The sequence below is a fragment of the Oncorhynchus gorbuscha genome, linkage group LG10, assembly GCF_021184085.1.
Source record: "Oncorhynchus gorbuscha isolate QuinsamMale2020 ecotype Even-year linkage group LG10, OgorEven_v1.0, whole genome shotgun sequence".
NCBI classification, from domain to species: Eukaryota; Metazoa; Chordata; class Actinopteri; order Salmoniformes; family Salmonidae; genus Oncorhynchus; species Oncorhynchus gorbuscha.
The window spans coordinates 72,781,533-72,802,213 of NC_060182.1; the positions used below are offsets into that span (position 1 = coordinate 72,781,533).

The 20,681-nt window shown below is 42.5% G+C and overlaps 1 protein-coding gene across 2 annotated transcripts; it reads left to right on the forward strand.

Annotated features, from left to right (window-relative positions):
* The first annotated feature begins 21 nt into the window (after positions 1-21).
* On the forward strand, positions 22-19,031 carry ppm1aa (protein phosphatase, Mg2+/Mn2+ dependent, 1Aa). 2 transcript variants are annotated; one of them, XM_046366958.1, is made up of 6 exons: positions 22-142; positions 4,642-5,487; positions 5,684-5,801; positions 5,949-6,060; positions 6,442-6,499; positions 15,165-19,031. In XM_046366958.1, the coding sequence occupies exons 2-6, from the start codon at positions 4,651-4,653 to the stop codon at positions 15,192-15,194; spliced, it is 1,155 nt and encodes a 384-aa protein (XP_046222914.1). In that variant the 5' UTR covers positions 22-142; positions 4,642-4,650; the 3' UTR covers positions 15,195-19,031. The 2 variants fall into 2 exon arrangements, with proteins under 2 accessions (XP_046222914.1, XP_046222913.1); XM_046366957.1 differs by having other exon boundaries at positions 51-336.
* The last annotated feature ends 1,650 nt before the right edge of the window (positions 19,032-20,681 follow it).

Here is a 20,681-nt window from a genome sequence, read left to right on the forward strand (position 1 = left end):
ATGTAATGCTTTCAAGTACGCAACCTGCAACATCCGGGTCTTTTTCGATTCCTGTTGTAAGCTGTCTGTCAAGTGAAGAGGCTGGGGCTTTCGGCTTGACGCTATTTGGCCTCAACAGCTCCGGCCTAAAGGTTTAAAGGAGGTGCATTTGAAATATACTTTACGTCGCCAAATGAGAAAGTAATGTATCCCTGGTTTACTTAGAACAGGGAGTTCCGCACTTTCACAAATTAATGTACAGAGGGGTAGAGGTGCTAGATAACGTTACCCACAAACTATCAATCTCGTTGGTGTTTCTGTCGCAGCTTCTGCTTGTCTTTACACTTTCTGATTTTGGTAAGTCACATTTGTTTGTGCCTGTAAGAAACTGTCTACTAAGTTAGTCCGTTAACATTTGCGATTAGCCATACTCACTAGCATTGGGGGTAGCGCGATGAGTCCGTGAGGGAGTGAAGGCCTGTCAATGTTAACGTTATGTGAACGCTTGAGGTTCTTGGGGCCGAGGCCCACAACGACGCAATGTTTTATTTTAATTGTCATATTGCCGCCGGAGGATATGTTAGCTAGTTAGCCAACTAATAAACGCTGTTCAAAACATTGTTGGTAATTTCGTGAAAGTTTTTCTTGTTCTAGAAATGTGACTAGCCCTGGCTCTGTCATTGACTTAGTAAGCCGATGACTAGTTAACTAGTGTTAGCGTGTTATTGTGACGTAGCTAATACCAGTTTACCAGCAGACTTAGCTAGCGAACGTTAATTAACGTTACCTAACAAATATTGCCAGCTAGATATGTTGGTTGCTAGTTAACTATTTAACAGATTGCTAAACCAGTTAGGTAGCCAACATTATTAAAACCCCAAGATAACTAGCTAACGTTAGCTAGCTACACTGTTTATTGTAATGTTTTTAGTTCACGTTAGCTACCTAACCACACAAGAACAACACTTAACTAGTAGTGGACGTTTGCTTGGGACCTAACTAGGAATCTAGCTAGCTGGATGGGTTAGCTAGGTTTTTGCAGTACTGACTGTTTTGTAATGAACTCATGCAATCAATGGCCAACATATAACATGGCTCGTTTACCAGATAACGTTAGATCTTCATTGATAGCTATAGACGTTCATAGCTAGTGTAGTGAGACAAATATTTAGTTTACATTAGTCACCTATTTTTGCAGACTGGTCGCATAGACTAGAGGTAACATAGTAAACGTAAATCCGGGACAGCCAAATTGTTATGATACCTACAGTAAGTTACCAGTCAAAAGTTGACACATCTACTCATTCCAGGGTTTTTCTTTATTTTACTATTTTCTACATTGTGGAGTAATAGTGAAGACCTCAACTATGACATAACACATATGGAATGATGTAGTAACCCCAAAAATGTTTAACAAATCTAAATATATTTTAAATTCTTCAAAGTAGCTACTCTTTGCCTTGACAGCATTGAATTCTCTCAACCAGCTTCACCTGGAATGCTTTTCCAACAGTCTTGAAGGAATTCCCACATATGCTGAGCACTTGTTGGCTGCTTTTCCTTCACTCTGCAGTCCAACTCATCCCAAACCATCTCAATTGGGTAGAAGTCGGGTGATTGTGGAGGCCAGGTCCTCTGATGCATCACTTTCCTTCATGGTCAAATAGCCCTTACACAGCCTGGAGGTGTGTTGGTTCATTGTCCTGTTGAAAACAAATGATAGTCCCATGAAGCGCATACCAGATTGGATGGCATATCGTTGGAGAATTCTGTGGTAGCCATGCTGGTTAAGTGTGCCTTGAATTCTAAAGAAATCACTGACAGTGTCACCAGCCAAGCACCACCTCCCTGCTTCACGGTGGGAACCATACATGCAGAGATCATCCGTTAACCTACTCTGTGTCTCACAAAGACACGGCGGTTGGAACCACAAATTTCAAATTTGGCCTCATCAGACCAAAGAACAGATTTCCACTGGTTTAATGTCCATTTCTCGTGTTTCTTGGACCAGGCAATTCTCAGTTGATGTTACTTGAACTACGAGAAGCATTTATTTGGGCTGCAATTTCTGAGGCTGGTAACTAATTAATTTATCCTCTGCAGTGGAGGTAACTCCTTTCCTGTGGTGGTCCTCATGAGAGCCAGTTTCATCATAGCGCTAAATGGTTTTTGTGACTTCACTTGAACTTTCAAAGTTCTTAGAAATGTTCTGGGTTGACTGACCTACATGTCTTAAAGACATGATGGACTGTCGTTCCTTTTTGCTTATTGGAGTGTTTTTTTACATTTATTTTATTTTTTAAAAGCTTACCAAGGCAAGTCGGTTAAGAACAAATTCTTATTTCCAATGACTGCCTACACTGGCCAAGCCAGGACAATGCTGGGCCACTTGTATGCCACCCTATGGGACCCCCAATCACAGCCGGTTGTGATACAGCCTGGATTCGAACCATGGTGTCTGTAGTGACGCCTCTAGCACTAAGATGCAGTGTCTTAGACCGCTGCGCCACTTCATGTCTTAAAGTTATGATTGACTGTCATTTCTCTTTGCTTATTTGAGCTGTGTTTGCCATAATATGGACTTGGTCTTATACCAAATAAAGCTGTCTTCTGTATACCACCCCTATCTTGTCACAACACAACTGATTGGCTCAAATGCATTAAGAAGGAAATTCCACAAATGAACTTTTAACAAGGCACACCTGTTAATTGAAATTCCTTATGAAGCTGGTTGAGAGAATGCCAAGTGTGCAAAGCTGTCAAGGCAAAGGGTGGTTAGTTTTTAAGAATCTTAAATATAAACATTTTTGGATTTAATATAGTTTGTTTTCACTATTCTACAATGTAGAAAATAATAAATAAAAACCCTGGAATGAGTTGTCCAAACTTTTGACTGGTACTGTATATAAACAAAAGTTAGTGGAGTTGGCTATTTTAGCCACACCCGTTGCTGATGGGTGTGTAAACTCGAGCACACAGCCATGCGATCTCCATAGACAAACATTGGCAGTAGAATGGGCTAACTGAAGTGCTTTCAACGTAATCCAGTCATAGAATTCCAGCTTTCCAACAAGTCAGTAAGTAAAATTTCTGCCCTGCTAGAGCTTCCCAGGTCAATTGTAAGTGCTGTTATTGTGAAGTGGAAACGTCTAGGAGCAACAACTGCTCAGCCGCGAAGTGGTAGGCCACACAAGCTCACAGAATGGCATCATCGAGTGCTGAAGTGCGTATCGTGTTTAAATCGTCTGTCCTCGGTTGCAACACGCACTACCACGTTACAAACTGCCTCTGGAAGCAACGTTAGCACAATAACTGTTTGTCAGGAGCTTTATGAAATGGCTTTCTGTGGCAGAACAGCCGCACACAAGCCTGAGATCACCATGCACAATGGCAAACTTTGGCTGGAAGGGTGTAAAGTTCGCTGCCATTGGACTTTGGAACAGTGGAAACGTGTTCTCTGGAGTGAATCACGCTTCACAATCTGGCAGTCCGACGGAAAAATCTGGTTTTGGCGGCTTCCAGGATAATGCTACCCGCCCGAATGCTTTGTGGCAACTAAGTTTGCTGGATGAATAATGGTCTTTGGATGTTTTTCATGGTTCGGGCTTGGCTTGTTAGTTCCAGTGAAGGGAAATATGAATTCTATAGCATACAATGAGATTCTAGATGATTCTTTGCTTCCAACTTTGTGGCAACAGTTTGGGGAAGGCCCTTTAACTGTTTCAGCATGACAGTGCCCCTGTGCACAAAGTGCGGTCCATACAGAAATTGTTGGTTGAGGTCGGTGTGGAAGAACTTGACTGGCCTGCACAGAGCCCTGAGCTCAACCCCATTGAACACCTTTGCGATGAATTGAAATGTCGACTTCGAGCCAGGCCTAATCACCCAACATCCAGTGTCCGACCTCAATAATGCTGTTGTGGCTGAATGGACGCAATTCCCCACAGCAATGTTTCAACATCTAGTGGAAAGCCTATCCAGAAGAGTGGAGGCTGTTATAGCATGTAAAGGGGAACCAACTCTATTAATGCACATGATTTTGGAATTAAATGTTCGGCAAGCAGGTGTCCACATACTTTTGGTAGTGTATGGTTACATGCAAAATACTTACTACTTTTCAGCTACCCCTAACCTTAACCCTTTTAGCTAACCCTTCCCGTAACCTTAACCCTTTTAGCTAACCCTTCCCCTAACCTTAACCCCTAGAGCTAGCTAGCATCAGCCACCTAGCAAATGTTAGCCATAACAAATTGGAACTTGTAACATATTGTACGTTTTGCAAATTCGTAACATTGTACGTTTTGCAAAATCTTAATGTTGAATGAATTGCAATTTGTAACATTGTACGAATTTCAATTCGAAGATATCATATGAAATGGAGTGTCTAGGATTTACCTGCAGAATAATATGAAATACTCTGATACCACATTGCAATGTATGAGATCAGCCCTAAAGTGCTAGTTAATAATTTTGCAATACAATAATTGCAGATATGTCATCTGCTTCTAAATAATCCCCATCTTAACATTTATCTGGCTAATATTTAGGTGTTTATTTATTAAAGTTGTAGCTAGCTGAGCTTAGCAGAATAACAAATGTCAATATTATAAACACGCAACTGACCTAAATTGAATAGAATAATTGTTTCATTCTTGTTTTAAGGGGGATACAATGGGGGCGTTTTTGGACAAGCCAAAGATGGAGAAGCACAATGCTCATGGTGAGGGGAACCGTCTGACCTATGGCCTGAGCAGCATGCAGGGCTGGAGGGTGGAGATGGAGGATGCCCACACGGCAGTCATTGGCCTGCCTCATGGGCTCGACCCTTGGGCCTTCTTTGCGGTTTATGATGGGCATGCTGGCTCCCAGGTGGCTAAATACTGCTGTGGGCACCTTCTGGAGCACATCACCAGCAACCCAGACTTCCAGAGTGCTCTGGAGCCGGAACCCAACGTAGAGAGTGTGAAGACCGGCATCCGCACAGGTTTCCTGCAGATTGATGAGCACATGCGGTCCATCTCTGAGAAGAAGCACGGTGTGGACCGCAGCGGCTCCACCGCGGTGGGGGTCATGATTTCCCCAGGTCACATCTACTTCATCAACTGTGGAGACTCCCGGGGTCTTCTTAGCCGTGGAGGAGCTGTGCACTTTTTCACACAGGACCACAAGCCCAGCAACCCACTGGAGAAGGAGAGGATCCAGAACGCAGGTGGCTCTGTCATGATCCAGCGAGTAAATGGCTCTCTGGCAGTATCCCGGGCACTGGGAGACTTTGACTACAAGTGTGTGCATGGCAAGGGCCCCACGGAGCAGCTGGTTTCACCAGAGCCTGAGGTGTATGCCATTGAAAGGTCTGAGGTGGAAGATGAGTTCATCGTCCTAGCCTGCGACGGCATCTGGGATGTCATGGCCAATGAGGAACTTTGTAACTTTGTCAGGTCCAGGCTTGAGGTGACCGATGACCTTGAGAGAGTCTGCAATGAAATTGTTGACACTTGCTTGTACAAGGTGAGATTTGTCAATTTATTGTTCACAGAATTGCTAACAATTAAGCATTTTCATGCACTTGAAAGTTACCACTCACATGTAGACAGTTCATTTTTCCAAATTTTACAACATTTTGTCACACGAATAGGCATCATGGATAGCACATGCTAAACGTTTTACTTTAAGTCTGTCTGTATTGCACTCGCTCTATGAACAGGGGAGTCGGGACAATATGAGTGTTGTGCTGATCTGCCTCCCAGGGGCTCCAAAGGTGACTGCAGAAGCTGTGAAAAGGGAAGCGGAGCTGGATAAGTACCTGGAAAGCAGAGTAGAAGGTGCAGCATCTTAATATGCGTATAGAAACCTAGATAATACAAGAACCTTGTCATGAATTTAATGTGATTTGAAGCTCGGATCACAAATTGTGTATTTCATAGATTGTTTTCCACTTAGAGAATGTGTGGTTCTGCTAATTTCCACAGAGATCATAAAGAAGCAGGGAAACGAAGGGGTTCCAGACTTGGTCCACGTGATGCGGACGTTAGCATCGGAGAGCATCCCTAACCTCCCTCCTGGGGGAGAGCTGGCCAGCAAGTGAGTGAGCTCTTTTGACTGTGCCTCAGCCAACTGAATGTTTTTGATGTCGATGAAGTATTAGCAAAATAGAGTAGCATGCTTTGCACGGTAAGGTTTCTTTAGGGGGAGGAATCTATTTCTGATCTCAGGTGCACAGGCACTCAAGACTTTTCACCTAAGTGGTTTTGATAGCTTGGACTTGCTTGAAAGTTTGGGCTTTTAGTTGGGCTAATTGAATTTTGCCCTCCAATTCCAGCCTTCTGTTTTCCCCTCTTATGCTCAGCATTTAGCTCGCCTGTATAAACTGTTTTGTTTTCTTTGGACTTGAATACAATGATTTTGTTATTGCTTGCCTAGCTAAACCTGCATGGTTGGTAACTTTACTTTTTTGTGTTTTAGACGAAGCGTTATTGAAGCAGTGTACAACAAACTCAACCCATACCGAGGTGATGACGCAGTAAGTATCACCCGACAATTGCTATCCTCTCACGAAAGCTTTTTAATTTGAATGTGTATGTATGTATGTACGTACGTACGTTTGTGTTTGTCGGTGTGTTTGTGCACATCTCTTTGTATGTCGAGGGGAAAATACAATTTTCATCAGCTCAATTTGGAATATTTAATACTTTTTAGAATTTGGACACCCCTGGCCCCCCAAAAAATCTGTTTTTAAAGTTGAATCAAGGAGAGGCATTATGTATAAAAAATATATGTATATATACACACAATTATTCAGACATGATGAATAATAGGATGACATATAGCATGACAATGACAGCACAGGATAATCCTCATGTTTGCATTGAACTGCTCTTTTCCTATCATTGCCTTATGGATAGCTGCAGTTGATGTCGGAAGTTTACATACACTTAGGTTGGAGTAATTAAAACTCGTTTTTCAACCACTCCACACATTTCTTATTAACAAACTATAGTTTTGGCAAGTCTGTTAGGACGTCTACTTTGTGCATGACACATTATTTTCCCAACAATTGTTTACAGACAGATTATTTCACTTATAATTCACTGTATCACAATTCTAGTGGGTAAGAAGTTTACCCACACCAAGTTGACTGTGCCTTTAACCTCTTAAGCCCACCTGACACGCAGGTGTCCCATCTAGCCATCTGGAAATGCAAATGCGCTACGCTAAATGCTAATAGCACTCGTTAAAACTCAAACTTTCAATAAAACACACATGCAGGGTACTGAATTAAAGCTACACTCGTTGTGAATCTAGCCAACAAGTCAGATTTTTAAAATGCTTTTCGGCGAAAGCATGAGAAGCTATTATCTGATAGCATGCAACACCCCGAAATACCTGAAGGGGACGTAAACAAAATAATTAGCATAGTCGGCGCTACACAAAACGCAGAAATAAAATATAAAACATTCATTACCTTTGACGAGCTTCTTTGTTGGCACTCCTATATGTCCCATAAACATCACTATTTGGTCTTTTTTTTCGATTAAATCTGTCTATATATATACCCAAAATATCGATATATGAAAAGTGTGTGATCCAGAAAAAAACAGCGTTTTAAAACGCAACGTAATTTTTTAAAATTAAAAAGTCGACGATAGACTTTCACAAAACACTTTGAAATACTTTTGTAATCCAACTTTAGGTAATAGTAAACGTTAATAATCTATCAAATTGATCACGGGGTGATGTGTATTCAATAGCTCCATGTCTTCAAATCATGGTCGGAAATCTCTCTTCCAAAACATCCTGTCGGAGACCGGAAGGAATGGGGTCTCTATTTGTTTGACCAAGAAACAACCCCCAGGCAATTGACAAGACTGGCGACATCGTGTGGAAGCTGTAGGACTTGCAATCTCGGCCCCATCTAATTTGCTGAGCCATAGGCAATACATGCAAGTGGCGCATTGATATATTTTCCACTTTTTGGTGATCAGTTTTCCTTGGGCTTTTTGACAAAACGCACGTTCTGTTATAGTCACAGCAGTGATTTAACCAGTTTTAGAAACGTCAGTGTGTTCTATCCACACATACTAATCATATGCATATACTGTATTCCTGGCATGAGTAGCAGGACACTGAAATGTTGCACGATTTTTAACAGAATGTTCTAAAAAGTAAGGGGTAGGCTTAAGTGGTAATTAAACTGCTTGGAAAATTCCAGAAAATTATGTCATGGCTTTAGAAGCTTCTGATAGGCTAATTGACATCATTTGAGTCAATTGGAGGTGTACCTGGGGATGTATTTCAAGGCCGACCTTCAAACTCTGTGCCTCTTTTCTTGACATCAAGGGGAAATCAGCCAAGACCCCCAAGAAAAATAATTGTAGACCTCCACAAGTCTGGTTCTTCCTTGGGAGCAATTTACAAACGCCTGAAGGTAGAACTTTCATCTGTGCAAGCAATTGTACATAAGTATAAACACCATGGGAAAACGGAGACGCGTTCTGACTCCTAGAGATGAACGTACTGTGATGCGAAAAGTGCAAATCAATCCCAGAACAAGAGCAAGGGACCTTGTGAAGATGCTGGAGGAACGGGTACAAAAGGCTGCTCAGCAAGGAAGAAGCCACTGCTCCAAAACCGCCATAAAAAAGCCAGACTACAGTTTGCAACTGCACATGGGGACAAAGATCGTACTTTTTGGAGAAATGTCCTCTGGTCTGATGAAACAAAAATAGAACTGTTTGGCATAATGACCATCGTTATGTTTGGAGGAAAAAGGGGGATGCTTGCAAGCCGAAGAGCACCATCCCAACCGTGAAGCACGGGGGTGGCAGCATCATGTTGTGGGGGTGCTTTGCTGCAGGAGGGACTGGTGCACTTCACAAAATAGATGGCATCATGAGGGAGGAAAATTATGTGGATATATTGAAGCAGCATTTCAAGACATCAGTCAGGAAGTTAAAGCTTGGTCGCAAATGGGTCTTCCAAATGGACAATGACCCCAAGCATACTTCCAAAGTTGTGCAAAATGGCGTAAGAACCACAATGTCAAGGTATTGGAGTGGCCATCACAAAGCCCTGACCTCAATCCTATAGAACATTTGTGGGCAGAACTGAAAAAGCATGTGTGAGTAAGGAGGCCTATAAACCTGACTCAGTTACACCAGCTCCTTCCTGAGGAATAGGCCAAAATGCACCTAAATTATTGTGAGAAGCTTGTGGAAGGCTACCCGAACTGTTTGACCCAAGTTATACAATTTAAAGGCAATGCTACCAAATACTAATTGTGTGCATGTAAACGTCTGATCCACTGAGAATGTGATGAAATAAATTTCTCTATTCTAACATTTCACATTCTTAAAATAAGGTGATGATCCTAACTGACCTAACATTTACATTACATTTAAGTAATTTAGCAGACGCTCTTATCCAGAGCGACTTACAAATTGGTGGATTCACCTTATGACATCCAGTGGAACAGCCACTTTACAATAGTGCATCTAAATCTTTTAAGGGGGGGGTGAGAAGGATTACTTTATCCTATCCTAGGTATTCCTTAAAGAGGTGGGGTTTCAGGTGTCTCCGGAAGGTGGTGATTGACTCCGCTGTCCTGGCATCGTGAGGGAGTTTGTTCCACCATTGGGGGGCCAGAGCAGCGAACAGTTTTGACTGGGCTGAGCGGGAACTGTACTTCCTCAGTGGTAGGGAGGCGAGCAGGCCAGAGGTGGATGAACGCAGTGCCCTTGTTTGGGTGTAGGGCCTGATCAGAGCCTGGAGGTACTGAGGTGCCGTTCCCCTCACAGCTCCGTAGGCAAGCACCGTGGTCTTGTAGCGGATGCGAGCTTCAACTGGAAGCCAGTGGAGGGAGCGGAGGAGCGGGGTGACGTGAGAGAACTTGGGAAGGTTGAACACCAGACGGGCTGCGGCGTTCTGGATGAGTTGTAGAGGTTTAATGGCACAGGCAGGGAGCCCAGCCAACAGCGAGTTGCAGTAATCCAGACGGGAGATGACAAGTGCCTGGATTAGGACCTGCGCCGCTTCCTGTGTGAGGCAGGGTCGTACTCTGCGGATGTTGTAGAGCATGAACCTACAGGAACGGGCCACCGCCTTGATGTTAGTTGAGAACGACAGGGTGTTGTCCAGGATCACGCCAAGGTTCTTAGCGCTCTGGGAGGAGGACACAATGGAGTTGTCAACCGTGATGGCGAGATCATGGAACGGGCAGTCCTTCCCCGGGAGGAAGAGCAGCTCCGTCTTGCCGAGGTTCAGCTTGAGGTGGTGATCCGTCATCCACACTGATATGTCTGCCAGACATGCAGAGATGCGATTCGCCACCTGGTCATCAGAAGGGGGAAAGGAGAAGATTAATTGTGTGTCGTCTGCATAGCAATGATAGGAGAGACCATGTGAGGTTATGACAGAGCCAAGTGACTTGGTGTATAGCGAGAATAGGAGAGGGCCTAGAACAGAGCCCTGGGGGACACCAGTGGTGAGAGCGCGTGGTGAGGAGACAGATTCTCGCCACGCCACCTGGTAGGAGCGACCTGTCAGGTAGGACGCAATCCAAGCGTGGGCCGCGCCAGAGATGCCCAACTCGGAGAGGGTGGAGAGGAGGATATGATGGTTCACAGTATCGAAGGCAGCCGATGGGTCTAGAAGGATGAGAGCAGAGGAGAGAGAGTTAGCTTTAGCAGTGCGGAGCGCCTCCGTGATACAGAGAAGAGCAGTCTCAGTTGAATGACTAGTCTTGAAACCTGACTGATTTGGATCAAGAAGGTCATTCTGAGAGAGATAGTGGGAGAGCTGGCCAAGGACGGCACGTTCAAGAGTTTTGGAGAGAAACGAAAGAAGGGATACTGGTCTGTAGTTGTTGACATCGGAGGGATCGAGTGTAGGTTTTTTCAGAAGGGGTGCAACTCTCGCTTTCTTGAAGACGGAAGGGACGTAGCCAGCGGTCAGTGATGAGTTGATGAGCGAGGTGAGGTAAGGGAGAAGGTCTCCGGAAATGGTCTGGAGAAGAGAGGAGGGGATAGGGTCAAGCGGGCAGGTTGTTGGGCGGCCGGCCGTCACAAGACGCGAGATTTCATCTGGAGAGAATGGGGAGAAAGAGGTCAGAGCACAGGGTAGGGCAGTGTGAGCAGAACCAGCGGTGTCGTTTGACTTAGCAAACGAGGATCGGATGTCGTCGACCTTCTTTTCAAAATGGTTGAAGAAGTCATCTGCAGAGAGGGAGGAGGGGGGAGGATTCAGGAGGGAGGAGAAGGTGGCAAAGAGCTTCCTAGGGTTAGAGGCAGATGCTTGGAATTTAGAGTGGTAGAAAGTGGCTTTAGCAGCAGAGACCGAAGAGGAAAATGTAGAGAGGAGGGAGTGAAAGGATGCCAGGTCCGCAGGGAGGCGAGTTTTCCTCCATTTCCGCTCGGCTGCCCGGAGCCCTGTTCTGTGAGCTCGCAATGAGTCGTCGAGCCACGGAGCGGGAGGGGAGGACCGAGCCGGCCTGGAGGATAGGGGACATAGAGAGTCAAAGGATACAGAAAGGGAGGAGAGGAGGGTTGAGGAGGCAGAATCAGGAGATAGGTTGGAGAAGGTTTGAGCAGAGGGAAGAGATGATAGGATGGAAGAGGAGAGAGTAGCGGGGGAGAGAGAGCGAAGGTTTGGACGGCGCGATACCATCCGAGTAGGGGCAGTGTGGGAAGTGTTGGATGAGAGCGAGAGGGAAAAGGATACAAGGTAGTGGTCGGAGACTTGGAGGGGAGTTGCAATGAGGTTAGTGGAAGAACAGCATCTAGTAAAGATGAGGTCGAGCGCATTGCCTGCCTTGTGAGTAGGGGGGGAAGGTGAGAGGGTGAGGTCAAAAGAGGAGAGGAGTGGAAAGGAGGCAGAGAGGAATGAGTCAAAGGTAGACGTGGGGAGGTTAAAGTCGCCCAGAACTGTGAGAGGTGAGCCGTCCTCAGGAAAGGAGCTTATCAAGGCATCAAGCTCATTGATGAACTCTCCGAGGAAACCTGGAGGGCGATAAATGATAAGGATGTTAAGCTTGAAAGGGCTGGTAACTGTGACAGCATGGAATTCAAAGGAGGCGATAGACAGATGGGTAAGGGGAGGAAGAGAGAATGACCACTTAGGAGAGATGAGGATCCCGGTGCCACCACCCCGCTGACCAGAAGCTCTCGGGGTGTGCGAGAACATGTGTGCGGACGAAGAGAGAGCAGTAGGAGTAGCAGTGTTATCTGTGGTGATCCATGTTTCCGTCAGTGCCAAGAAGTCGAGGGACTGGAGGGAGGTATAGGCTGAGATGAACTCTGCCTTGTTGGCCGCAGATCGGCAGTTCCAGAGGCTACCGGAGACCTGGAACTCCACGTGGGTCGTGCGCGCTGGGACCACCAGATTAGGGTGGCCGCGGCCACGCGGTGTGGAGCGTTTGTATGGTCTGTGCAGAGAGGAGAGAACCGGGATAGACAGACACGTAGTTGACAGGCTACAGAAGAGGCTACGCTAATGCAAAGGAGATTGGAATGACAAGTGGACTACACGTCTCGAATGTTCAGAAAGTTAAGCTTACGTAGCAAGAATCTTATTGACTAAAATGATTAAAATGATACAGTACTGCTGAAGTAGGCTAGCTGGCAGTGGCTGCGTTGTTGACTTTGTAGGCTAGCTGGCAGTGGCTGCGTTGTTGACACTACACTAATCAAGTCGTTCCGTTGAGTGTAATAGTTTCTGCAGTGCTGCTATTCGGGGGCTAGCTGGCTAGCTAGCAGTGTTGATTACGTTACGTTGCGTTAAAAAAACGACAATAGCTGGCTAGCTAACCTAGAAAATCGCTCTAGACTATACAATTATCTTTAATACAAAGACGGCTATGTAGCTAGCTATGTAGCTAGCTACGATCAAACAAATCAAACCGTTGTACTGTAATGAAATTAAATAAATGTGATACTACCTGTGGAGCGAAGCGGAATGCGACCGAGTTGTTGAGTGCGGAAGTTCTATTCGGTAGACGTTGGCTAGCTGTTGGCTAGCTGTTGGCTAGCTAGCAGTGTCTCCTACGTTAAGGACGACAATAGCTGGCTAGCTAACCTCGGTAAATTAAGATAATCACTCTAAGACTACACACTCTAAACTACACAATTATCTTGGATACGAAGACAGCAAAGACAACTATGTAGCTAGCTAACACTACACTAATCAAGTCGTTCAGTTGAGTGTAATAGTTTCTACAGTGCTGCTATTCGGTAGACGGTGGACGTTTGCTAGCTGGCTAGCTGCTGGGCAGATAGCAGTGTAGACTACGTTAGGACGACGAAATACGATAATTACGCAATTATCTTTGATACAAAGACTGCTATGTAGCTAGCTAAGAAGAAATTGCTAAGATTAGACAAATCAAACCATTATACTATAATGAAATGTAATGAAATGTAATGAAAAGTTATACTACCTGCGGACCGAAGTCAGGGATTTTTTTACTTGGATTAAACGTCAGGAATTGTGAAACTGAGTTTAAATATATTTGGCTAAAATGTGAACTTCCAACTTCAACTGTATATTATCCTTGTTTGTAATCCACTTTCTATTTGACCTGTAATCCATTTAGCTCGTTACCATAACATCCCAGAATGCATTTAGTTCTTCCCACAGTTAACAGCTGTTTCATGCGTATTGTTTAGTTCACTCCTGAATTGACATTGCAGCCTTTGATGTAAAGATACCAAAATGCTTTATACTCTATTGAGCAGATGAGATTGCATGAACACAGCCAATGTTCTTCTCGACAACAGATTCTGTACTGTAACTCAAACTTGTTTTTATGGAACTTAGCCAGTGTACATATCTAGCAGAGATCAGCCATGCCCATGAAACAGTTTACTAAATTGTATTTTCAATTAAGATGTTAAGACTAGGCCTAACCTAGGTCTATGAAACTAAACCAGCACTTGCAATCACATTTGTCGTGCTTGATTACCTAGGTGAATCAGTATTTAGCTAGCCTCCAGATTGATTTAAGGTTTCTATTACTGGTTGGGTACTGTCATGATCAAGTAGCTCAGTTGGTAGAGCATGGCGCTTGTAACGCCAGGGTAGTGGGTTCGATCCCCGGGACCACCCATACGTAGAATGTATGCACACATGACTGTAAGTCGCTTTGGATAAAAGCGTCTGCTAAATGGCATATATTATTATATATTATTATTATTATCAAATAAGCTTTTTGCTTGAAAAGGAAATGGTTCTTTTGTGGAGCTGTTTATACAGGGGTCGCATGAGCGTTCAGAGATCTGCATTTTCAAAACATAGACCATCAAAAAAACTGTCTTATCAAACCATTTCCCCTGCATTTTATATTGAAAGGCAATAGTTTGTTGCTATAAATTGGGTGATAAGTAGCGTGCAACTAGTTTTTCATCACACAAAATAAAGTAATGCAAAACATTAGCCCGAAAATGGCTTTGTTTTCATCAGATGACAACAGAAGTGCAACAATATTTGGCTAGCAGACAAACAAACGTTTAACTTAGACACAATGAAAAAGCAAGGTATTTTTTTGCAAAGACAATGCATGGCTATTAGATTTCTTATGTTTACCATAGGAAATGTAGCTGGCTAGCTTTCTAATGTTTTGCCAAAACGACCAGCTAAAAGTAACCATTATTCCCCACTGCCATCAGTTGGCTTGCTGTCTGCTGATCAAATGCTGTTCTTGAATACAGGAATATGATTGGTCTGAAGGCCAGAGGAAAGATTTCTCTTCCGAGTGGAGATGTGCAACTGAAGCACAAAATTTGTCTGACGCCGAGCAGAAATTAGATCTCCTTTTACAAAACACAGCAATGTTTTTCTTATCTTTTTCTTTCAGTGAAAAATGCAGAATTCATATCTAAACATTTTCATGACTACTCACTCCAACTTGTTGTTAGTGAAATGTTCTATTCAAACTAACCATAAATAAAATTCTATAAGAAATTTAGGCAAAAGGGAAGACTTCAAGAAATTGCTGTTCATACCAGGGATCTCAATCTCAATTCCCAGAAAGCTTTGCACATGCCTAAATTATTTTCTGGATGCCTGTCCAAGTTCGTAACTAGTTTAGGACAAAATTTACCTCTTGGGTGCAAAGATCAGCACATCTCCAGGAGTTGAAATGGAGACCCCTTGGATGTTGATCCAGTATCTGATGGGTTTTTCCTTCCTTCAAGGACTCCGCATCGACAGACGACATGTGGTAACACAACCCCTACCACTAACACAGCACAGAGTTTACAAACCTCTACCCTCAAGAATCACAGCAGCTCCATTCAGCAGCTTGTCTCCCCACCACTCTGAGCGTTCCATTTGTAAGAAGGGAATATGATGGGAGGAGGAGGAGATGCGCACACATCCCAGATAGAGCAGCACCAGTCAGCTCTGGAGTTCAGAATCCCCTCCATTTTGTCTCTCCTTTTATTTTCAATCCCACACTTAACCTGTTGGGACTCTGTAGTTGTAGTTATGTTTTAGGTTTTCTTTTCTTTTTTAATCAGTTAAAACAACTATTTTGGTCTGTAATTTCCTTGTTTGTATATTTCTGTTTTGGTGAAGTGCAATTGTCCTGTACAAAGCCTGTATTTAATACAGCTTGAGTTAAAGTTAAAAGAAAAAAAAACCTTTATACACTATCAGCCCTTTTCCTGCTCTTCTGGAGTTCCAACAAATGTCTATTCAGTGAATATTACTGTTTGTCCTCCAGGTGATTGCTCTTTTTATTTTGTTTTGTTTGTCTTTGCTCTTTAAGAAACGGGTAAATTGTATAGGTTCACAGCACAGTAAGCTCTCTAAACCATAAATTCTAATATCTACATTTCTTTTGTTTTGTATTTAAAAAATATACATAGTGTAGTAACTATGGTACTACAGTCTTTCATTGTGTGTTCTGTCTTTTGGGGGCAATTCTTGTTCATCACCTGTAAACAACGCAACAAAGCAGTTCCTAGATGCAAATGAAGATGAGCTCACCTGACACCTTTTAACACTTGTGGTGTGTGTGTGTGCCTGCCTGTGGGTAGTGGCAAGTGTTTCTAGGTGCTTGTGTGCGTGCACATGTTTGTATAGAGGTAGATCTGTATATCTGTAGCTGTTAGCTAATGTTTGCTATGGTGGTGCAGATTATGGCAAATGTTTCTCCATTACTCCTACATACCTATTGTGCACCTGTCTTGTATATCAGTACGATACTACCCTTTGCTTTGGAGAACACTTTATATGACACTGGATGGATTAAGTTGACTTTTTGCTATTTTTAACTTATGACATCTGCCACAACCATTTTGTAATTCTACGGACATGCAGTGATTTATGCTAGTCTGACTAGTTTACATGTTCATGTAAGAATTTTTTTAAATAAATGTAATATGTCACAGATGCACATATTTCAGCTTTATGATGGCCCAGCATGCCAAGTGAAGTTTTCTGAGATTCAGTGCATTTTATTTGTTAAAAGCCTGCGTTTGGTACTGAGAGGAGTTCAAATCACAACATCTATATGATAATCTGATTTTACAAGTGTATAAGTGCCGATTTTGTTAAAATTCCTAATTACCACCATCAGTCTGAGTGAACCTTCAATCTTCCCTTAACAATTTCGAGGTGGTATTTTTTTTAATTGTTCCGATATTCAACTATACAACCAAGAACAAATCCACTGAATGCAATGAGCTGTCCTAGAGTACCTTATATTTACTCTGAGTGGTTTGGGGGGCTCTGTGTAGAGTCCTCAGCCACTGCACCAGGAGCCTGTGCACAATATGGTATGCTTCTAAAGTGTGTATGATTTTGCTGTATATCTTTCCCTTAAAAAAAATCAAATGAATAGTTAGACTAAATCTGTATTTTACATGCAGATGTATTTCTTGGTGAGATGTTTTTTATTTTGAACTGCATTGCTGCAAGTCTTTTCTGACCTATTGTCAAGGAATAAATCATGTCACTTGAGTTAAATGCTTGGTTAGCAAAATACTCTTGTTTTTGAATGTTGAATCAATTAGAATTGAGCGCTGTAGGTAAATGTGTCCTAATCCCCTTAGGTTCTGTCCTGTTTGTCTAAATCAGGTTTTCCCAAACTTGGTCCCCAATGCACGGTTTGTTTTTTTTCCCCTAGAACTACACAGCTGATTTCAAATAATTAAAGCTTGATGACAAGTTTTTTATTTATCAGCAGCAGAGTGCTAGGGCAAAAAACTGAATGTGCACCCAAGGGACCCAGGACCAAGTTTGGGAAACACTGGTCTAACACAGGGTAATGTACTGAATTTATAATTTCTCTTTAACAAACTGACAATCTAATGATGTAACTTCTAACAACAAACTACCACGTTGACTCCTGAATTTGACCCCAAGATAAACAGTTTAGAGATGGCTTGATATGCCACCCTTGTTGTTTTTTATCTGTACCTGCAGTTTTCTGAGCTTGCCATATGGGCAATTGATACAGCTGTAATGTCAATTATACTTACAATTTTGTTAAAGGGTAAACCAGTCTAACAATGCCTTCATAATTTTAAGCAATGAATCTGATGAAGTGATTATGTAGTCATTGTTGAGATGCAATATACCCATTTGGTTCAACTGTCACAGCTACCCAAGTCACTTTTCCAAATTGAGAAAGAAATGTGGTTGAATTGGTAAATGTCTTTCTTTACTGTGATTTTGTGTGAAGGGAACCAAGTTTTAGGAGTGCAAAGAGGCGTGAACAACCGTAATACAAGCCCTAGCTTTTTTTTAACGTCTGTATAGTTGTTTAGGATCTTAGCTTAAGGAGTGCAACATTCGGTTACGCTGTTGTCCTTTTTATAAGCTAAAGTATTTTCTACAGAAATACTACAGTATGTATATTGTTTTTCATTTACGAAATGATGTAACCAAGGAAAATCGGTCTTAACCTGTTTTGCAGGTTTATTCTTTTACTGTCAGTTTTTTTTTATATATATATATATTTTTTTTTTACAAGACTTGAAATAAATACTTTTTTATTTCCGAAATGCATTAACTTAATCTTTTGGCTAGCCAGACATTTTTCTGTTATCTGTACAACTTAACACTGATTTTGTGCTGCCCTGCTGTTGTTTAAGGAGTCAGCTTTAAGGTCAGCATTCTGTTGTCAACACACCAGTTTTAATGTGGGCTACTCGCGTACTGTCGGACTTGCGTAGTGACTAAGGTTTTAGGTTCATGTAAGGCGTCATCTCTGTCATATTCTTATTTAAGCCTCATAAGGAATATATTTATATTGGAGTAAGAGATTTTAATGCTTGCACCCATATTGTACATAATATTGATGTACCTCAGTTGTGGTGATACTGTGTGACCCTTTGGCAGTGGTGGGTTGTGTCCCCTTTAACAGGGGGCCTGAACCCAATGTTGCTGACCTTTTCAGCTCACTAATAAGCTCACCGATTTGCCTTACCCAATCTAACTCAACCCCCTAAAGTACTTGTTCATTGGAACACTTCAAGGAGTAATTTCAAATTGGGTTTCAAAGTTAGGGTACTTCTCTACAAAGTGGCATACTATGTTGGTAGTCACATGGTACACCTTGTCATTTTTGGTTTATATTAAAAATAAATGTTACTTATTTAATCTTTTGAAATATTATTTGAATTGTTCAGTCCTGCAGATGTCCTACTTTCAGCAAATGCAAGTGTTAAATAATTGGGTAACCTCGTAAGCATTTGCAATGTGCGTACATGTCTGCTATATTTATGAATGCATTCAAGAATAGCTTTAGTGCTGTAGATAAGTATTGTCTATGTTGATTCAACTGCTTCTCAGAGGCCTCTGACTACAAAGTTCAAAAACTGTATATTTTGTATTATGTTCTAGCTCGGATAAAATAAAATGTTAAAGCTTTGTTCCCTGAACTTTATTGTGCTATGTGAGTCGATTGAACAAATTGCATTCCTTGCTTGTGAATTTATGCGTTCTCGTATTTCCCTGATCTTCTTAGTTTTTTTGTTTGTTGCCTTTTTGAATTTTGAAATAAAATTTCTAGTTTGCAGAATGTACCACAAAATAAACGGGTTGTTACCTTGTATCGCTCTTCTCTCTTGATCTGCTCAATTCATTGTCCCATTTTTAACCAGAAATCTAAAGCTCAATGTCAGACCTATCAATTCCTTCATAAAAGACTGTTTTCAATCACACAATGTACTGTAAGACCCAACACACAAAGTACTGATTTAGTGTTTTGTTGATCCAATAATGTGCATATACACAGTGCCTTCAAAGTATTCAAACCCCTTGACCCTTTCTATATTTTGTTGCGTTACAGCCTTATTCTAAAATGGGTGAAATAAATCCTCATCTAGATACAATGACAAAGCGAAAACGGGGTTAGAAAGTTTTGCAAATAAAGGGAAAAAATACCTTAAGTATTCAGACCATTTCCTATGAGACTTGAAATTGAGCTCAGGTGCATCCTGTTTCCGTTTTTTTAAATCCTTTGTACAACTTAATTTTAGTCCACCTGTGGTAAATTCAATTGATTGGACAGGATTTGGAAAGGCACACCTGTCTATATAGGGTCCCACAGTTGACAGTGCATCTCAAAGCAAAAACCAAGCCATGAGGTTGAAGGAATTGTCTGTAGAGCGCTGAGACAGGATTGTGTCTGGGGAAGGGTACCACAAAATGTCTGCAGCATTGAAGATCCCCAAGGACACAGTGGCCTCTATCATTCTTAAGTGGAAGAAGTTTGGAACCACCAATACTCTTCCTAGAGCTGGTCGCCCAGCCAAACTGCGCAGTCGGGGGAGGAGCGCCTTGGTCAGGGAGGTGACTAAGAACCTGATGGTCACTCTGACAGAGCTCAAGAGTTCTTCTGTGGAGGTAGGACAACCAGAAGGACAACCATCTCTGCAGCACTCCACCAATCAGGTTTTATGGTAGAGTGGCCAGGTGGAAGCCACTCCTAAGTAATGGACACATGACAGCCTGCTTGGAGTTTGCCAAAAGGGACCTCAAGATTCTCTGGTTTGATGAAACCAAGATTTTACTCTAGCCTGAATGCCAAGCGTCACATCTGGAGGAAACCTAGCACCATCCCTACGGTGAAGCATGGTGGTGGCAGCATGTTGTGGGGATGTTTTTCAGCAGCAGGGACTGGGAGACGAGTCAGGATTGAGGCAAAGATGAACGGAGCAAAGTACAGAGAGATCCTTGATGATAACCTGCGCCAGACCTCAGACTGGGGCGAAGGTCCACCTTTCGACAGTGACTTTCTAAGCACACAGCAAAGACAACGCAGGAGTGGTTTTGGGACAAGTCTCACTCTCCATCCAACCAAACAGAGCATGAGAGGATCTGCAGGGAAGAATGCAAGAAACTCCCCAAATACAGGTGTGTCCAGCTTGTAGCGTCATACCCAAGAAGACTCGATTCTGTAATCGCTGGCAAAGGTGCTTAAACAAAGTACTGAGTAAATGTAATATTTAAGTTTTTTTTAATTAGCTCAAATTTCTAAACCTGTTTTTGCTTTGTCATTATGTGGTATTGTGTTGATTGATGGGGGGGGGGGGGGGACAATTGAATACATTTTAGAATAAGGCTGTAATGTAACAAAAGGTTGATAAAGTCAATGGGTCTGAATACTTTCCGAAGGCACTGTATTCCTAGACCTGTGATGGCGCATGAGGCCATGTTTTTGCATGCTATCTAGATTAAGTGATGTGTTTTTACCAGTC